Here is a 20,337-nt window from a genome sequence, read left to right as displayed (position 1 = left end):
ATCCCCAAACAGATGTATAGGGGACCTTGAACACCCTGCATGAAGATCAAGAATTTTACCTTCCAATGAAAGTGGAAACTGTCCTGTTTACATACACTGAACCAACAATCATCGTACTTTTGTATTACCACCTCAATTTAAGTAAGCATTTACCTTTAATTAATTGTTGTAAGGTCATAACAAGTTAGTTTCCTAGGGAAATAAATTAATGCTTACACTGTGGGATGGATTATGTCTTTTAGGCACTGCCCTGTACAGGGCAGGGTTCTTGGAAGGTATTGAGAGAGGCTGCACTGTTGCTAGAACTCCACAAAGAATTCTGACTAAGCCAAAATTCTTCCTACAGCACTCTGGCCATTGTAGAAGTGAACCACCCCACCCCCTTTAGGAAGCCTGGTGCCATCAGCTGAGAGTCATGGAGCACCACTGTTCCATAACTATATTGTGTGAGTGATTCTTGTGCATCTAATCCCTCCTTTGCCCAATTATAGTCTGAATCAGATTATACAAATCTGCCACTAGCTGAAAGTAAAATCACACTTCTATATCAGCAGTTCTCAAACTGTGGCCTGCAGAGTACTTACTAGTAGTCCTTTGAGTCCACGCTAGTAACTTTGTGCTAGCTCACTTCCTACCAAAACATATTAAAATAAGGCAAAACACACACAATTTTCTAATATTAATTTCCCATATAAGCAATTGTTATGGGAATGATTGCATATAGAAAGAATGGAAAGTAGTCTACTAGACAATCTCTCTATTAAGATGAAGTCCAAACTAAGATAATGTTTGAGATCGCTTGTTTGATATGATCACTATACATAATATGGGTCTAATATACCATTAGTTTCACTGTAACACTAATCTAAGACCAAAATGCAGTTAGAGTCCTTTATGTTGGATGTTTATAGAAAGGAAAATATTCATCTACATGTGGCATGTTCGACCACCTTCATACTAAGTCTGATCTCCTTGAAAGATTCAAAACATGTGCCTGATGATTTTCCAAATGACTGAATTCTCAAATATACTCTTTTCAGATCTACAAGACAGCGTAATCGGTCATTTTTCAGATAAAGGACATTAAAGGGCACTTTTCCAATATTATCACAAAATTCTTCTGAAAGTTACTTACAACCTTGAGACAAAGAGTCTGATGCTGACCGAGAATATGCTTAGTGAACCTTAAAAAAAGTTAATAACCATGGATGGCCACTTGGTAACAGGAATTACCTGGCTTCAGCCAAGTTCCAAGAAAGACAGTAATTCAGTCAGTCCTAACTGCTTGAAGGAAAGGGGTATTTAAGTGATTCTACAGTAAAAGGAATCATTTTCCTAACAAAACTTAACTTTTTAGATATTTAAGCAAGTTCTGAATTACTCTGTTCCCAACAGATATTCTGACTATGGACTAACTCGTCAGCCCAAGGCCCATCCTGAGTGGTTTGATTGGGTACTGAGGAGAGTCTTAGCGGTATTAAAATATGCATCCGAAGAAGTGAGGTTTTTACTCACGAAAGCTTATGCCCAAATAAATCTGTTAGTCTTTAAGGTGCCACCAGACTTTTTGTTGTTTTAGTGGTATTAAAAGGTTATTCTCTCACCAAGACCCAGAAGCAGCTCTGTTCCATGACAGAAAAAGCCCTGTATACCTCTAATGTCTACCCCACTTGGGGTGGAAGAACAGAGGAATGACACAGCAGCAGATTCTCTGACCCTGCCACTGCAACTGTCACAAAGGGAATCCCTTCTCCAAGCTACTCGAAGGATGCACACACTTTGTCCAGCCTGCCCCCCAAAACCGCATCACCCGCATCCAGACTCGTCCTCTGAGAGATGTAATCATACCAGTTTTGCTGGTGAATTTGGAACCGTAAGCCAGAATAGAATGGATGAGCGACTGAAGACATTATTACAATCCTGATCTGTACATTATTCAGACAATATTTTAACTGAATGTACTATATGTCATTGTAGTTCTATTAAAGGCAGATTGTGGAGCTTAATGATGGTTATGAATGACATGAAGGTTCCATATTCTCTATATTACGATGAAACTGCTGTCAGAAGACTTTGGTAGAAGCTTGCTTACCTGCCAGAGGTATTACAAGTGGTATTTAAGTGCATTTGTATTACAAAAAGAAAAAGAAAAATCTATGCACCAAAGCAAGCATTCATCAAACTGTGCAGCTCACCTTTTCCAGGGAATATGCAAACAAGTATTTAATAAAAACAACTTTTCTTTGGTAGGACATTTTTACTGAGAACACAGAAGAGTTATAAAACAGTTTTGTTTTGTTTTTTGCTGAGTCCTAAATGTGTAAATGACAACAAGAAGAAAAAGTAAGTTTGCCCTGGCAATATATTTTTAAAAAATTAAATATTTTTTATTAATTTAAACAAAAATTACCTGATTTCTGATGTCTAACAGAGTAATGAATTTAAGCTCCCAGGCACTTTTGAATGTGTTGTGCAGATTTCCTTTAAGGATGAGGATTGATAGGTCACCTATAGAGGTTGTGAGAAATGTTCACCCACAGGTGATACAGTGGGTGAACTTTTATCAGTTTCCTGTGTCAGTTCATTCGAGAACATTTTTTTTTTAAACAACTAACAAAATCATCCAAAGTCCAAGATTTGGTGGTGATGGGGGACTTCAACTAACCAAATATATGTTGGGAAAATAACACAGCGGGGCACACACTATCCAACAAATTCTTGGACTGCATTGCAGACAGCTTTATTTCAGAAGGTTGAAAAAGCTACTGGGGGGAAGCTGTTCTAGATTTGATTTTAACAAATAGGGAGGAACTCGTTGAGAATTTGAAAGTAGAAGGCAGCTTGGGTGAAAGTGATCATGAAATCACAGAGTTTGAAATTCTAAGGAAGGGTAGAAGGGAGTACAGCAAAATAGAGACAATGGATTTCAGGAAGGCAGATTTTGGTAAGCTCAGAGAGCTGATAGGTAAGGTCCCATGGGAATCAAGACTGAGGGGAAAAACAACGGAGGAGAGTTGGCAGTTTTTCAAAGGGACACTATTAAGAGCCCAAAAGCAAGCTATTCCGCTGGTTAGGAAAGATAGAAAATGTGACAAAAGACCACCTTGGCTTAACCGCGAGATCTTGCATGATCTAAAAAATAAAAAGGAGTCATACAAAAAATGGAAACTAGGACAAATTACAAAGGATGAATATAGGCAAACAACACAGGAATGCAGGGGCAAGATTAGAAAGGCAAAGGCACAAAATGAGCTCAAACTAGCTATGGGAATAAAGGGAAACAAGAAGACTTTTTATCAACACATTAGAAGCAAGAGGAAGACCAAAGACAGGGTAGACCCACAGCTCAGTGAAGAGGGAGAAAACAGTAACAGGAAACTTGGAAATGGCAGAGATACTTAATGACTTCTTTGTTTCGGTTTTCACCGAGAAGTCTGAAGGAATGCCTAACATAGTGAATGTTAATGAGAAGGGGGTAGGTTTAGCAGATAAAATAAAAAAAGAACAAGTTAAAAATCACTTAGAAAAGTTAGATGCCTGCAAGTCACCAGGGCCTGATGAAATGCATCCTAGAATACTCAAGGAGCTAATAGAGGAGGTATCTGAGCCTCTAGCTAGTATCTTTGGAAAATCATGGGAGACGGGAGAGATTCCAGAAGACTGGAAAAGGGCAAATATAGTGCCCATCTATAAAAAGGGAAATAAAAACAACCCAGGAAACTACAGACCGGTTAGTTTAACTTCTGTGCCAGGGAAGATAATGGAGCAAGTAATTAAGGAAATCATCTGCAAACACTTGGAAGGTGGTAAGGTGATAGGGAATAGCCAGCATGGATTTGTAAAGAACAAATCATGTCAAACCAATTTGATAGCTTTCTTTGATAGGATAACGAGTCTTGTGGATAAAGGAGAAGCTGTGGATGTGATATACCTAGACTTTAGTAAGGCATTTGATACAGTCTCGCATGATATTCTTATCATCGATAAACTAGGCAAATACAATTTAGATGGGGTTACTATAAGGTGGGTGCATAACTGGCTGGATAACCATACTCAGAGAGTTGTTATTAATGGTTCCCAATCCTGCTGGAAAGGCATAACAAGTGGGGTTCTGCAGGGGTCTGTTTTGGGACCGGCTCTGTTCAATATGTTCATTAACGACTTAGATATTGGCATAGAAAGTACGGTTATTAAGTTTGCAGATGATACCAAACTGGGAGGGATTGCAACTGCTTTGGAGGACAGGGTCATAATTCAAAATGATCTGGACAAATTAGAGAAATGCTCTGAAGTAAACAGGATGAAGTTTAACAAAGACAAATGCAAAGTGCTCCACTTAGGAAGAACAATCAGTTTCACACATACAGAATGGGAAGAGACTGTCTAGGAAGGAGTATGGCAGAAAGGGATCTAGGGGTTATAGTTGACCACAAGCTAAATAGGAGTCAGTGTGATGCTGTTGCAAAAAAAAAAAAAGCAAACATGATTCTGGGATGTATTAACAGGTGTGTTGTGAGCAAGACACGAGAAGTCATTCTTCCGCCCTACTCTGCGCTGGTTAGGCCTCAACTGGAGTATTGTGTCCAGTTCTGGGCACCGCATTTCAAGAAAGATGTGGAGAAATTGGAGAGGATCCAGAGAAGAGCAACAAGAATGATTAAAGGTCTTGAGAACATGACCTGTGAAGGAAGGCTGTAAGAATTGGGTTTGTTTAGTTTGGAAAAGAGAAGACTGAGAGGGGACATGATAGCAGTTTTCAGGTATCTAAAAGGGTGTCATAAGGAGGAGGGAGAAAACTTGTTCACATTATCCTCTAAGGATAGAGCAAGAAGCAATGGGCTTAAACTGCAGCAAGGGAAGTTTAGGTTGGGCATTAAGAAAAAGTTCCTAACTGTCAGGGTGGTTAAACACTGAAATAAACTGCCTAGGGAGGTTGTAGAATCTCCATCTCTGGAGATATTTAAGAGTAGGTTAGATAAATGTCTATCAGGGATGGTCTAGACAGTATTCGGTCCTGCCATGAGGGCAGGGGACTGGACTCTATGACCTCTCGAGGTCCCTTCCAATCCTAGAATCTATTAATCTATGAAAAATAGTAATTGTCTGGTTTCACCCAGAATAATGCATACAATTATGGTATTAGAGCACGGAGACAGAGTCATTCCCAAAGTTAGATTTAGTTATCTTTTCTGAATATAACAAGAAAACAATAAGCAATGGCCATATTTATTTTGGGGAAGGCTACATTTTAAAAATGCATCTAGTTACTCTAGATGTGGAGAAATTGGAGAGGATCCAGAGAAGAGCAACAAGAATGATTAAAGGTCTTGAGAACATGACCTGTGAAGGAAGGCTGTAAGAATTGGGTTTGTTTAGTTTGGAAAAGAGAAGACTGAGAGGGGACATGATAGCAGTTTTCAGGTATCTAAAAGGGTGCCATAAGGAGGAGGGAGATGCTAACTTGGCTCCCAATTATTTAAAAATAGAAATAAACAACATTCCACATAGGTCTTAAAAATGAATATGAGCTAGAAGAGTCCTTTCATTTGTTTACCAGAAGGGTTTATTTTGTTTTGTTTTTTGGCACCATGACATTCATATATTTTACCAGTTAATTACAAAAGTACAAAGATCCTTAAGCTAGATCTAGTTTTTGCAATGGAACTAAATTTTCCTCACTTAGGAACACCCTTGGGCCTTGGTCAGCCCAGTGAAATTTTTAATAAGGAAGACCCACATAGTGTGGTTGCTTAATATACAGGCAAAAGTATTTGAATTGATCCTTAAAAGAGCCACGTATATTTCAGGAGACTGAAAATGACCACTGAGCTTTGAACAGCTGTACTCCAGATAATGAAAAAGCAGAGAAGAATGGAGCATAGATGGATATATTTTGAGAAAGTTTTAGGCAAACCATCACGTTATAGTGCAAAGATACATTGTTCTTGACAATAGCCAAACTGATTTCTTCAAGTTAGCAAGGTGTTTGGTCATACTGAACTGTCTTCTGATTCAGATCCACCATAGGGATAAATGATGATTGATTTTCATTTCCTTTTGCTAAAAAAAAAAACAAACAAAAAAACCCCGAAAACCACACACAGTAGTACTCAAACTCCATTCCACCATTAAAATAAATATCAAAGTGCATCACTCTGTACCCACATTGATTTTGACAGCTTGTGCACAGTTTTACACATTGAGTTTTATTCCACTAGCATTAATGTTGAATTTCATCCAAAGTGCCAGGCCAACTCTAAAATAAAATTTGGGACTCATTACAATTAAATCACTAGCTGAACAGGGAAACTGAGGTTTTTAGCAATGGTTAGAAGTAACTTTTCATATCTGTGAAATATTTACAAGTTTTGATCCTTTTTCACCACAGACTGAGATCAATGAGGTGATTCACACGTTCTTGATAGGTAGGCTTGATTCTAATGATACATTTTTAAGACTGGAAACTATTGTTAGCAGGTCATGGTAATATGGTTGCATTCTTTTTATTTTCTTTTATCTACTCTGTATTCATCACTAGCCGGAGATCTCATTTGTTTTTTATATTGTTATTCTAACTTCTGTTATGATGTCCAAAGACCTTTGGGCATGAAATAAAAATTACTATACATTATTAATTCTGATAAACTGCATTGTATCATAATGTTCCACAGGACTAAATTTTGCAGCATCTATAGTGTCTATATTATTTTTACTACAAACCGTAAACCCTGAGTCTAATCATGAAGGAATTAGTTGAACCATTAAAGAACAAAAGCTCTTTAAATATTTTAAAAATGAAAATAAAAGTTTCTCACCAAAATGAGTTTCATAGCTACCTAACTTTGCCAATACCTGAATGTTTTCCAGCAAATTAATCATGAGAATTCATAAAACTTCCAGTGGAACAGGATAAATGAAAAAGAGAAGCTCCGAGTAGCTGTCCTGTCAAAACCTTGCTTCCTGATGTAAAGCTATAAAGCAACATTATTTACTATATTGCTTTAATATGTTTACCTCTAGATGAACCAATTCTATCATTGACTATAATGATTATATGGTAAGAATTGTACACTAAAAATATAATATTGCTATTTTGCATAGCTTGTATCTGGTATGAATGCTATATTATCCTCTTCCATATTAAAATAAATAAAATATAAAATGAATCGGGATTATTGAAACTTTTGTCCAGAGAAACAGAGTTTGATTAATTTTCACTCCTGCCATAAAGTTGAAGTCACTTATATCTACAGATATGTTCCTCTCTTCCCCAATCAATACTCCCCAAAGCTACAATAAATGTTTCTGGCAGATTTCTTAGAAGAAATAGAGGAATGTATTTTAAATAATTTCAGAAACATCCATTTTATGTTATCAGAAACAGAAAACTCTAGCAAATGAGTAGTTCTACGTTTTATAACCGCCTCAAAACAATTGAGATAATTTCTTACCATTGGAAGATAATAAGCCTAACGTAGTCACCTCTGAAAAGCAACTCCATGGGCAAGATTTATTTTCCTGTGGATTCTTACTTTCAACCTTGAAATCAAACTGAAATTTCTTTCTAATTATAAGGAATTTGTGGTAACTGTGGTTACTCAACTTGCTAAATATTAATGAAAGAAAGTTTGAGTTAAAGAATTACATTTACTAGTTACTTTGGCAAAAGCAAGAACATATTTAAAGCTTAGGAATGAAAGAATTCATATTTCCATTTCTAAAATGTTTTCCTTCTCATACTGTCTTTAATATTGGAATCTATGGCAAGAACGATGTGAAGATTTTTTCCTGCCAATGTCTCAATTGTCCTAAGGATGGGCCAATCTTCCTAGTGACACAGGCTGCACGTGTACTTGTACGGCACCTCCGCAAATCACATACAGGAATAACATGGCATCCTCCATGCAGCATGACCTTACATGTCTGGTGTCCATGCAAGATCACGCCATACAGAAGACATCATATGGTAGAGCGGTCTTCTGTGCAGGTGGATGCAATGTAGCTCCTCCACTTATGCAAAAACCCAGCCTTTTTTGAAGCTATATTCTCAGAAGAAACCCATTGTCTACGAATTACCTATTCCCAGATCAAAGACTCTAGCTGTATGAAGGAGGGACCAAAACTTTTCATGAATGTGCTTGTTCTGAGCCAAGAAGGTTATGAATTGGTAACCGCAGAACAAACCCTTGCTAGGGTTTGAAGGACTGTTCACGTGCCAGAGCTCTTCTTAGAGTGGGGTGATCTCTGGTAAGCTTATTAGCATGCATGTAGGTTCTTTTTTTTTTTTTTAAATGTGTTTTCTCTGTAATGTTATTACCTTAAGAATAAATGTGCTTACTTAGAAGGAGCGGTGTGGTAACTTAACTGTGGGCAATTACATGGTTGATAGACTCTGAGAATACAAACCAGGCCTGCTTAGGCAGTATGTCTTGCTTGGGAATTCATATGGAAAGACTGCTGTCATATGATGTGACTACATAATCTGATTTTTCCACAATACCGAACAGAAATATTTATTGAACATGTCTGCCTTTTCTGCATTGTTATTCCTAGTATATTTTTAAAACACCTTATTGTCCTTAACACTGCTGGCTACAGATTTTTTCTTGTGTTCTTTTGCTTCCCTTATCAATTTTCTATATTTTCTAACTTCTGATTTATATTCATTACTATCAACTTTGCCTTTCTTCCATTTGTTATATATTTTTATAGCTGTCTCCACTTCCCCACGAACCCTGGTCTTTTTTTAACCCATGTGGCCTACTGTCTTTGGCGGAAAAAAATTTGGTTGCTTTTCTGTTTCCATGCAAGTAAAAAGTACCAGGTTTTTTCTTAGAGACATGAAGTTCCTTTTTTATACTCACAGTCAGTCACTTTCTTTCACGATATTCCATAGGACACCAAAGGCTAATTCTAGTTGAGTTTAAAACTAAAGATGACTAGATAGAGGAAGGGGCTGTGGGGAACTTTGTGTTTCAATAGGCCTCCGCATTTCAGTGAACATCACTGAAGACAAACTCATTGCTAATGTACTTTTATCTGAGGCTCTGATTTATCAAGATCATAGATCAAAGGGAATAGTTGTTGCATACACATTGAGAAGGATGCCTGGGAACACTCAACTTTTCAAAACCAAGCACAGAGAACTATTACTTGAAATTGCCCCAGTTTGGCATAGACAGTAGTATACAGAAAGACATTTTCTGGTCTAGCAAAGAGAAAGCAAGGTGCTCTTTTGTACTCTTCTATATTTTGCTTATATATGTCAGATATGGCAAGAATGCAAACTATGTTAGATAGCTGTTTCAGCCAAATCTAAGAAGGATTTTAATTTAAATGTCTCTTAATTGGTAGACAAAAGTTTCAATGTGCATAGTTAGAATATACCTTAGATATTAATAATCTATCCAAGGATTTTGAAAGAACTCCTTAAAGTTGGTTTTGTCAAGAAATGCAGTTAAGAGTGCCTTCCCAGAGGGAAATATTGGGAAAATGAAGACCAAGCAGCATAGATAATCAGTAAAGATGACTAGGGTAAAAGAATAGATGGCATGTTAAATGAGGTCCCAGAAAAAGAATCTGATATCCTATAATTACTTAGGAGTTCAGATGAGTTCGTTCAGTTATTTCTCTGGTGGCCAATAAATTAACCTGTGGACTGTCTCAATAAACCCCGATATTCTGAAGATTTAGACAATTTGACTGTACCATGTTCCATTTCTGCCTTTCTCCATCGTTACTGACACCATCTTCAACCTTCCCTAATTCAGGCTCATACCTTTGGGGTCATCTTTGACTCCTCCCTTTTTTCTTCTTTCCTTATGCAGCCAGCTAATCACCAAGTCTTACTGCATCTTACTCCGCAACAAAAGAAAACTCTATCCCTTCCTATCTTTAAGAATGGACAAAGCCCTTGTCCATAGTTATCTCTGGCACTGCTTACTAGAGTATCTTCTATGGTTTCTCTGATACTCCAGACATCACTCCAGTCTACTTGGTTTAAAACTGAAGTGCCAACACTATTATCCTCAATCAGACAGACAGCCCAGCGCACTTTGGAGTTCCTTGAGTGGGTTCCTCTTGCCACTGTTCCTTCTCCCCTAGCTATTTAGAAGGGGGAAACTAAATCTGACCAGCACTTCCAATTTCCCCATTTTAACATCATCCTCTGGGTCTCCAATCTTGCGCTATCCATGTTTGTTTTTTCAACTGCAAGCTCTTCTGAGCAGGGAGTGCTGGAATTCAAATTATAGTAATAAAATACAGGAAAATAAAACAAATCTAAAAAACCCCAAGTCTTCCAATAACGCTCCAGGGTGTTACTTTCACTTATGATAAGGCAAGTGAAACACAGAAGGATTTTTTTCTTCCACAAATAATCCATCTTGACTGAATAAGTCTCAATCTCAGCCAAAAAGGGGATTTTTTTTAAAAGGCTTTGAACTCTCCAACATATGAATCATTTAAACTTACAGTTGGAGGCTGTATGTCTTCAGTCAGTTGAACTTCTTAGTAATTACAGAATCTTAGATACCATCCCCAGAAACTGATTGAAAATGTCATCCATTCCAGATCTAATAAATGTTACAGTTTGCACTGTCACCACCATCCTCATCAAATAATACAAGACTGCCATGAAGTTCGTAAGAGGTAATAGCTTGATATAGTGAAGCAGCCTGTTGATACTGCTGGAATGCCTTAACCTATAGAATTTATGAGACAAGAGTATTCCAGTAATAAACCAAGTTAGGATAGTTCAGCAAGATCATTCATGTATTTCACTGTAAACTGCTATTACCAAAGGACAAGGATTCATGGAGAATATTTACAGTATTTTTAGAGAAAGACATATGATGAATCCCAATAAATCTCTTTAAAATATGTACTCCCTATATCCTGTCAATTTTGAATTTTCCTAAGTGTATTTATTTTTAGGAGCCTAGTGTAGTGGTTAAAGCACAGGACTTGGAGACCTGGGTTCTGTTCTCAGCTCTGCCACTACCTGGTCGTGTAACCTTGAGCAAGTTATTTAACCCCTGTGCATTAAGCTTTTCTATCCATACTACAGAATTAACACTAACACCTCCCATGGTGTTGTAAACTTTAACTGTACTCTGGCACTAGAACCTTTGGGGTTTCTGAAGAATTTGATGTAGCTTTCACATCAAGCAAGAATCTGATTTTTAGTGACAAAGAAAATTTCCAATTTCATCACCAAAACATGTGACATATCTGCCTTGCTCCTGCCCGACTTGACCTAGTAATACCTCTGTGTCAGACTCTGAATTCTCAACTACAGCTGTGTTTTACCTTCAATTTAATCACATAGGCTTTTGGAACATTACTTTGTTATACATACAGTTTACAGACTCCGTGAATCCACAAGTCAATACATATTTACAACACAAAAACACATTTCTCAGAATAGGTCTTCAAATATAATACACAAATACTCACATTTTTAACCTTGAAGTTTTGGGGGGGGGGTGCTGCTGCTGTTAGTCTGGGACTCATATACAACTGTTTAGGACCATAATTGAAACACTTCCTTCCTCTCCAGTTCTTCAATTTCAGCTCATAGTGATCTGATTGAAAGCAATGCAGTACTGCTCCAGAGTGAGAAACTTTGTCTGCTCAGTCACTACTACTCACCCATATCCCAAACAAAAATACAAACTGACTCTTAACTCCCATTCCTTGGAAAGTTAAGTAAATTGAATTTCCTTCAGTAGCTTCACAACCACATCATACTAAGTGGTGCTGTAGAAGTGCTTAGTATCATTATTACATTTTGCTGAAAAGGAATTATCACCACTAATACCAGGCACAATGCAAGGATGCTGTACAACTAATCACCCAAAAATACAGACACATTCCTTTTTTGGGAAAGTTGGCAAGGGCACTTGTGCACAACCAGTGGGGGCTCCATATTGGGGAACTAGCAGTAGCCAAATGGATGCTGATTCCTATAGTGGGGTAAGGGTTACAAATCAGGGAATTTTAAGCATGCAGGTGCTGAATCCCTCTCACGCTTGGAATATATGGGTTGGAGCCATAGAGAAGGATGCATCGGGGCTCAGATGGAGTGGATAGTGCCATTGAAGCTGGCAGTTAGTCTCCTTCGGGTGGGGAAAGACAGACTCATACAATGGCATCTTCCCCACCGGCGTGCACCTTCTCAACGCCACTAAAGTGAAAAATATTGGTAGAATATATAGAAACATTCTCAAAATTGCAGAGGGAGGCTGTGATGGAAGGTAAGGCAAAGAGAAACGAGATGGACACTGCAAACTTCAAGGGTCCTAGGATTTCTTGGACCTGGGAAAACTGGCAAGCTGTTTTTTTGATATATGCATGTGTGTTGTCTGCCAAATAGTGTTGCTCCAGTGTAAGGACATAATTTGGCAGGCATAGAATACATTTGGTGCATGGCATGGACCTATTATGATGAGGAATTTAGATTACAGGTGGCAACATGTCCAGGAATGAGGTGGCATCAGGCAAATAATGACCTTTGGTGAGTGGCAGGGGACCTCGAGATTGGGCATTGCCATGCTTACATATGGATAACAGTTTATTGGTTCTGTGGTAACTTAACCAGAGGCCCGATGCTCGCAGTAAGGTATGCTGGGCCTTCAATGGAGACACACATTTCTGGAACTTCTACAAATATAAATATGCACATGAGAAGTGCACTGGCATCCGCAGGGCACACAATTACCTTGCCCAATCAGGGAAAGTCCCAATCCAGTATGAAAAGAGGGTTATTCACGGTGCTTCCCTATCATTAGACAGTGGACCAAGTAGCAGGGGCGTGGGACAGATTTATCCCTCGCTATGTTCAAGATGCTTCAGGTACTCCTTTGGGTCACCCTCATCAGATAGAGGGGGCATATTTAGGGGAAGTGTTTATATTAGGATTCAGGACACTATATGAAGGAATTAGAATTCTCATGAAAGCTCTTAATAAAAGTCTATTGAAGGTTTGAGTCGTATAGCAAGGAGACAAATGGCACAAGAAATAAATCATTAACAAAATTTTAGGACATGCTTGACTATGTCCAACCTGTGAGTCTCTCTTTTTGGGTTGGCACCCAAAAGACACACAGGGAATATTGCTCAATCCACCAACTGTTTATGATAGAGAAGTTCATCAAGTGATGTGACAGACCCAGAACTTTGTTCAGTACAGCACTCTCCTTTTGACACTGCTGTGAACATTGTGAGGGCTTGAGGCTCCAGAGCAACGTTAGTGAAATGAGTCTAAGTAGGAATTTTGGCTGCTACCACTATATCCTCAGGGATTTTTTTTCCTTCTTAAGGTCAATTTCATTTTGACAAGGCCATGTTCAGCATTTAAAAAGTTCAGCATGGTGATGGACTGGGCTTTGGTACAGGAGTCAGGCTTACAAAAGGTGATGCACATTACCCTGACCTGGGATTACTCCTGACAGAAGAAAAACAGAGGGTTCTACACCAAACTGATATATTTAGGAATAGAGTTAGATACAGTGGCTGGTATCTCCAGACTCCCTGCAAGTAAACTTGGTCATCTTAATTTTGCATGCTGAGTCATGGCAAAATTAAGATGAACAATAATAGCCTGCAGTTTGTGCAAAGTCTCCTTCTTGGCTGTGCTGGCCCTCTCGATCAATCCCATAAGTTCTGCATGCTTAGCGATAACAAGGCCAAATCATTTTATAAGAGTGAAGAAAGAAATGAAGGAGGATTCGTGGGCATGGCATCATTTCCTAACTCACTTTAATGGAGCTTATTTTTGGAGACAGGATTCATTGCTAAAGGCAGTCTTCAAAGTTCAGTCAGATGCACTGGGTTTGGGGATTTTCACCATCACAGGTGGTCCACTTACTGGATACAAAGGGGGATAGTTAATGACATCACATTCCTGGATTTCCCCCCTTATTTTCAGTGATATTTGGGGGGATGGAGTTTGTGAACTGAAAAAAAAAAAAAAAAAGAGTGAGATCTAGAGTGACAACCTGGCAATGATACATGTTATTAATAGCCAGCCCTGCAAATCACTCAGGGTTATGAGGTCAGTTAGGACATTTTCATTGCAGTGTTTTAATTTATATAATCTATTTTGCTGCTAAAAGTATCCTTGGGATTTATAACGGCATAGTGAATGCTTTGTCTCTATTACAGAGGGAGAGATTTCAAAACTTGGCACCAAGTGCCAACAAGGAACCCAAACAAATACTGCAACCTCTTTGGAACTTTGCCTCATGACTTCTCTTGGATTAGTGTAGCAATTAGTAGCACCACAAACATTTAGGGCTAACGCTTCATGTTTTATAGAATTTACTTAAGTTCAGGGCATGTGTACGATTTGGTCAATTCCTGAAGACCACATAAGTGTGTGGGGTCACTGGTACAGTATCGGCTGGCACCATCATCAGCCATCTCCAGTCATTTATCAGGCCCCATATTTTGTAGCAAACTGTCCTGTTATCCAGATCTTTGAGGTGGGTTTTTAATTAGGAGGCTATTAAATAGGTGGTCACAATCCTCAAATCCCAGGTAAGATCCCCAATGATCCATCACTATTCAGATTCTTCGGAAACTGGAGGGAGTTCTTCACTGGCAACCTTGATGTGGCCAGGAGGCATCTTTGTTCAAGGAAGTATTCCCACTGGCATTTTTGGAGCATTCAAAGTCAGCGATTTGGTGCCTGGGTCAGCAATGGATACCTCAAACAGGGATTTGGAGTTTAGGGACTTACAGCTTGGGTGAGCAAACCAATCATCTTGACCCCGAGAATGCCAAAGACAGATCAGAGATGGCAAGGTGAGTCCATAGTACTGCATGAGGGTGGGGAGGCAGGGACATGCCCATTGGTACCTTGAAGAACTTATATAAGGCTGAGGCTGGCTGGTGTTGGACACTCTTTCTTCATGTTGACAGGAACTACCTCAAAAATTCCAGTTTTTTTGCAGTCTTTAAAAAGGGACTTATATTGCTAGGCTTCCCTTCTAGCAAATTTGGATCCCACTCTTTCATAACATTCCTTTCAGGATTTAGGTGGTGACATCTGCAGCACAACTAGGAATGGGGGCTCAAGGGACACAGGCAATTGTTTGATGGCATTTGAATGAATACAGGATATATGGGAGGCCCCTGGTTGAAACTAGAGACCAACAGTGTCAATGTGCCAATTTTTTGTTCTTTTTGACAATTTTCAGGAGCAAGGCAACAGGGAATAAGAGCAAGTATTTGGATCTATGGGCACAGTATTATGTATTGGGCCCATAGGCAGGCAACCAGTTTTGCTGGTAGTTCACAGCAAGGCTTCAGGGTGAGGTGATTCTGAGTTGACAAGGAAGGGGGCATGCTAGGGGAACGGCAGATGTTCCTCTTACACTCTTTGGCAGCCAGGAAGCAGCCATCTGAAAGAATTAACATACACCTGGGTGAAAATAATTTGAAATTTCATCAAGCGGTTGACTTAACCATTACAGCATGGAGATTTAAAGCAGGTCCCAGGGGCAACTGGAAATTGGTCTGAAATGTTGCAGTGAGGAGCCACTGGGCGTCCCCGGGCTGACAAGATCAGAAGGTGCATGATTCAGGAGGTGGTTAAATTTGCATGCTAGTTGGGTGGATCGGTGATTACCCACCAAAAATTATCATATTCAGGGAAGATGAGGCACACCTCCCTGACCAGGGAGCATATATATTTTTGCCTGATATCAGGAAGGGAATTGTTAACCATCTGGGAACCCAGCTGGGCAGCCAAAACAGCCAAGTTAATAGCTGGCATCTCTTGCTGGCAGGTGTACAATGCAGGTATTCATTTGATAGGGTTCTGGTTTCCTGGTAAATTGTAACTTGCAGCGGATTTAGGGAAAGGCATCCCCTAAAGAATCTGGGAATGGGGCTGGGGCTCCTAATGTCAGGTACAGCTAGGAGACAACCCCCTTTCCGCAACCCCTTAACCTTGTTATGAGGAGAGGGCAGTGGGGTCCCAGCAATGGGGTGTGACAGGCTGTAGAAAGGTGGGGGCTGACAGCAGCCCTCCACAAGGTTGAACAGATTACAGAAGAAAAGATGATCCGCACTATATCAATTATTGCCAGATAGTTTCCGGATGAGTTAATAAAGTTGTAAGCTAGTTAAAACACATCCCTGGTGTCTTGTCTGGTCTTTCCATGTGTTCAGGACAATGAACTTGAACGCTTAGTGGGGAGGAGAAAGGAAATGCAAACTTCACTCAGTAAAGCAAGAATTAAGAATTTTTTCAAAAATGTAATCAGAACAGGTCCCCAAATCCAAAATATCTTTTAAATTGTATATGGGGTTGCAATATTTGAAATGTGAAAAGAGCAAATGTTGCTGTGGTGAATTTCACATTTCACATCAGAGATATGCTATATGAAATCAGTTATAAAACTAATACCCCACCACCAAAAGGTACAAATACAGTATTTTCCCCAAATTTTAGCTAGCTGCAGCCCATGATTATGAACATATTTAGGCTCTTTTAAAAAACAAACAAACTGACAATAGGAAGTTAATGTTGGTAAAGTCACTTGTTTCACAAGATGTATGCAGTCTCAAACCATAGGATGGGGAAGTCTTAGGAATAAGTCCTGGATCCAAAAGTATCATAGTCCAAAGTTGTACGTGTGCATGCAAGCATGCATATACACAGTCACACTTCAATTTTTTCCAGATTGAAAATTCTACCACTCCCAGCAGTAACAAGAAATCACCCTAAAAACCCCTAGAATCTTTCAAACTGAAAGAAGTTTTGCACACACAATATCCCAACACAAGCACATAATAGATTCCCAGATTTTGAAGCTGGAAGGGACCATTACTATCATAGTTTCCCCTCCTGTTTAATGTCAACCTTAGAATTTCATCCCATAAATCCTACTCCTACTTGATACGCCTTTGTTTATACCCCTTTCAACTAGAGCAGTGTTTCACAAACTTTTCAGGTCAGTGGCCTCTTATACAAAGTCAATAATTTTCATTATCCTTTTCTATTTACTGTAAAAATAAAAATGTATCCAGGATAACAATGATAAATCTATGTGTTATTTGTGCACGTGTTTTGAAAGACTAACAAAGAATAGGACGTGTGGGGAGTAAGGGAGCAATATTTTAATTGCTTTAGATTGTAAAAAAAATTTCCAGTGCCACAGATGCCCCCCTGGTTGCCTTTTATGACCCCCAAAGGGCTGTGTAACCCACCAGATGAGAAACAAGCAGCTAGAGAATTGTAATGGGAGCTCATATTCAGCTAGCTATTTATAATGACTTCCAAATCCATTTCAGTCACTGCTTTCCAGGATACAGTCTCCCAACCTGTAAATATGGTCTACGTGCAACATTTTCAAAAGTGATTTAGAAGTCAAAACCCATTGAAACAGTAAATTTCAACATGTCTGAAAATTTTACAGTACATTCTTTATTCATAAATGTATGACTAACGTTCCTGGATTCAAACAATTTTTCTATAATTTATTCTTGGAACTTCAGTAATATTAATAAACCATTCAAGCTTCAATTTTGTGGTTTATGAGGTCAGCTCTCTCAATGGAATTATAGTCTAATTATATATGGGGTGTGTGTGTGTGTGTGTGTGTGTGTGTGTGTGTGTGTGTGTGTGTAAAAATGCAGTCGTTTTATATGAAGCGGTATTTCAGTTTCTACATTTTAACAGTGCATCACAAAAAATTCACTTCATCTCATTCTCACCCAAATGATATGCAAGGTATTATTAATAGTAAAGTAACAAAAAGTATTCAAAATGTATATTGCACATGGAATATAAAAGCATTTACCTGTACACCTATATCAAGGCTGATGGCATGAAAAGCATTCACGAGTATCAAGCAATTGTGCAGACATTGTTCAGGAGTTCCCGGATTAGTATACATATTCGTAAAGTGAGTTGAAATCTGTATAGAAGATAAAATCAAACTCATCATATTGCACTGGAGAAAACTAAGCATATGTATTCTTCACCTTCTCATTATTACATGTATGTTCATATACACCCTGAACTAAATATTCCAACTTAAGTACATACTCAAGAAAAGAGTAATCACTGAAATAATAATTCAAGACTTACTATATATGGCTTTACCTTTTAAAGTTCCTGCAAGCTGAGAGTTCCAAAATTAAAGTGGATAATAACAGTAGTAATAAATACTTAGACTAATGCTCGTCCAGATATACAACTGACAACGTTTTTTTTTAAATAAGATATAAAAAAAAGTTCTTACCAAATATGGGCAATAAGCTGCCACCTGTGCTGCCAATACTAGACCATCTAGAAGATCTCTGTCAAAATTTACTATCCATCTCATAGGTGGTACTTCACCTGTTTGAAACAATATAACACAGGTTAGAATTATCTTCTCCCTTGAGAGGTTCTACCGTAACTTTTCACAGAAAGGATGACCTATGAAATAACTAATAAAGACAAGTTACTCATCTGTACTAAAGTTCTCAGAGTACATTTCTTCTGTAAATTAATGTTGTTGGGAACATATTGGGTGTGTGCCAGAACCATCCAAAGTACAGAAACGACTACTTGCATACCATGATGCAGCTTAATATTCACCACAAAGGGATTTCCAATGTAACCATCCCCAGTTCTTTTTCAGCCACTTGAAATACAATTAAAGGACTCAAACAGAAGGAAGAAAGGCAGGTGGGTGGGCACCTCGTTCATTATGTGGGTTGTTTAAGATTTATGATGTCCTTAACTCTATTTGTTTAAGTGCTTGGGTTATAGATGTCTGTGCGTGCACGCACACACACACACAGTTTCCTTCCATTCATAGGGGCACTTATATTTATACAAAGCCCCTGAAATGCAAGAAAATACTTGAATACTTTCAAGATAAGCCATGTAAACCATGTCAGTGCAACTTGTTTTTTGTTGTTGTTATTTTGTTTAAACCATTGAATTATTTGTCACTAATTAATCAACAAGTGTTACATAAATGAAACTGAACAGTTTCCATCTACTGATGCACAATTAAGCAGACAACTAGCTCTTCCTTTGCTTCAGCATATGCACTCTGATTCCTCACATAATTGAATCATTTTTGTTTTCCTGGTGCTTTTGTGAAAAGTAATCACTCAGTTAAGTTCCCCATATTTCATAATTGACAATTATGTTTTCCAGCTTTAATATTTAACACATCAGTGCTTAAAATATTTATCCCCTGCTCTTAAAAAGCAAAACAGCCTATGACTGTCCCACAGAATTACAGATGGGGCAAAAGTGCCATTCGGGCGGATTTACACCATGTCCAAACCGGGACTGGCTGCACTCTGTGAATACCTTCAGGAGAATCTGGTCCAAGGATTTATCCACAAATCAACATCGCTGGCCAGTGCTCCATTCCTCTGTTAAGAAAGGAGACAGCAGTCTCCGACATTGTTAACTACCATGCCCTGAATCAAGAGTAAGGAATCAGTACCCTCTGCTCCGGATTCCTTAGTTACTGGATCACATTGGGGCTTCCCATATGTTTGCTAAGGTGCCCCCCACCCCAGGAGACTATAACCTCATGAGCATTAGGGAAGATGATGAATGGAATAGGGCTACCATATGTCCGGATTTCCCCGGACATGTCCGGCTTTTTGTTCTATAAATAGCTGTCCGGGGGGGATTTTTAAAAATCTAAAAATGTCCGGGATTTCCCCAGTCGGCTATTTATAGATCGAAAAGCAGCGGCCAAGTGCCGCTGGGCAGCCAAAGCCCCTTCCCGGCTCCCCCCATCCCCTGCAGCCTTACCACTCCGCTGGCCCCGCAGCTATCTTCCCCCTCCTCCCCTCCCCTGAACGCTCCGCCCCCTGCTCCCCTGATTCCCGCGAAGCTCGAAATGAAGCAGGGGCAGGCCGGCGGCAGCAGCAGGTAAGCTGGGGGGGAGGAGGAGGAGAGCTCCGGGGAGGCGCGGCCCTGGCCAAGCGGCGCCCGGTGGCCCCAGCAGCACCGGCCAGGACCCGGCCCGCGCCCCAGCACCCCCGGACCCGGCCCGGCCCAGGCCCCAGCAGCGCCGGCCCGGCCCGGGCCCCAGCACCGCCGGCCCCAGCACCGCCGGCCCGGGCCGGGCCCCAGCAGCGCCGGCCCCAGCACCCCCGGACCCGGCCCGGCCCGGGCCCCAGCAGCGCCGGCCCCAGCACCCCCGGACCCGGCCCGGCCCGGGCCCCAGCAGCGCCGGCCCCAGCACCCCCGGACCCGGCCCGGCCCGGGCCCCAGCAGCGCCGGCCCCAGCACCCCCGGACCCGGCCCGGCCCAGGCCCCAGCATCCCCAGCCTGGCCCGGGCCCCAGCAGCGCCGGCCCCAGC

General features: G+C 40.0%; 1 protein-coding gene across 1 annotated transcript in view; it reads right to left on the bottom strand.

Annotated features, from left to right (window-relative positions):
• CFAP47 (cilia and flagella associated protein 47) overlaps positions 1-20,337 on the bottom strand; it is a 643,784-nt gene that overhangs the window by 411,518 nt on the left and 211,929 nt on the right. Inside the window, exons 34-35 of the mRNA XM_054005907.1 lie at positions 18,258-18,355; positions 17,814-17,930 (exon numbers count right to left, since the gene is read on the bottom strand). Coding sequence (XP_053861882.1) covers positions 17,814-17,930; positions 18,258-18,355 — 215 coding nt within the window. The remainder of the gene's footprint in view (positions 1-17,813; positions 17,931-18,257; positions 18,356-20,337) is intronic.

Source organism: Malaclemys terrapin, chromosome 1, assembly GCF_027887155.1.
Source record: "Malaclemys terrapin pileata isolate rMalTer1 chromosome 1, rMalTer1.hap1, whole genome shotgun sequence".
Taxonomy (NCBI): Eukaryota; Metazoa; Chordata; order Testudines; family Emydidae; genus Malaclemys; species Malaclemys terrapin.
This window is presented reverse-complemented; position numbering and strand designations above follow the sequence as displayed.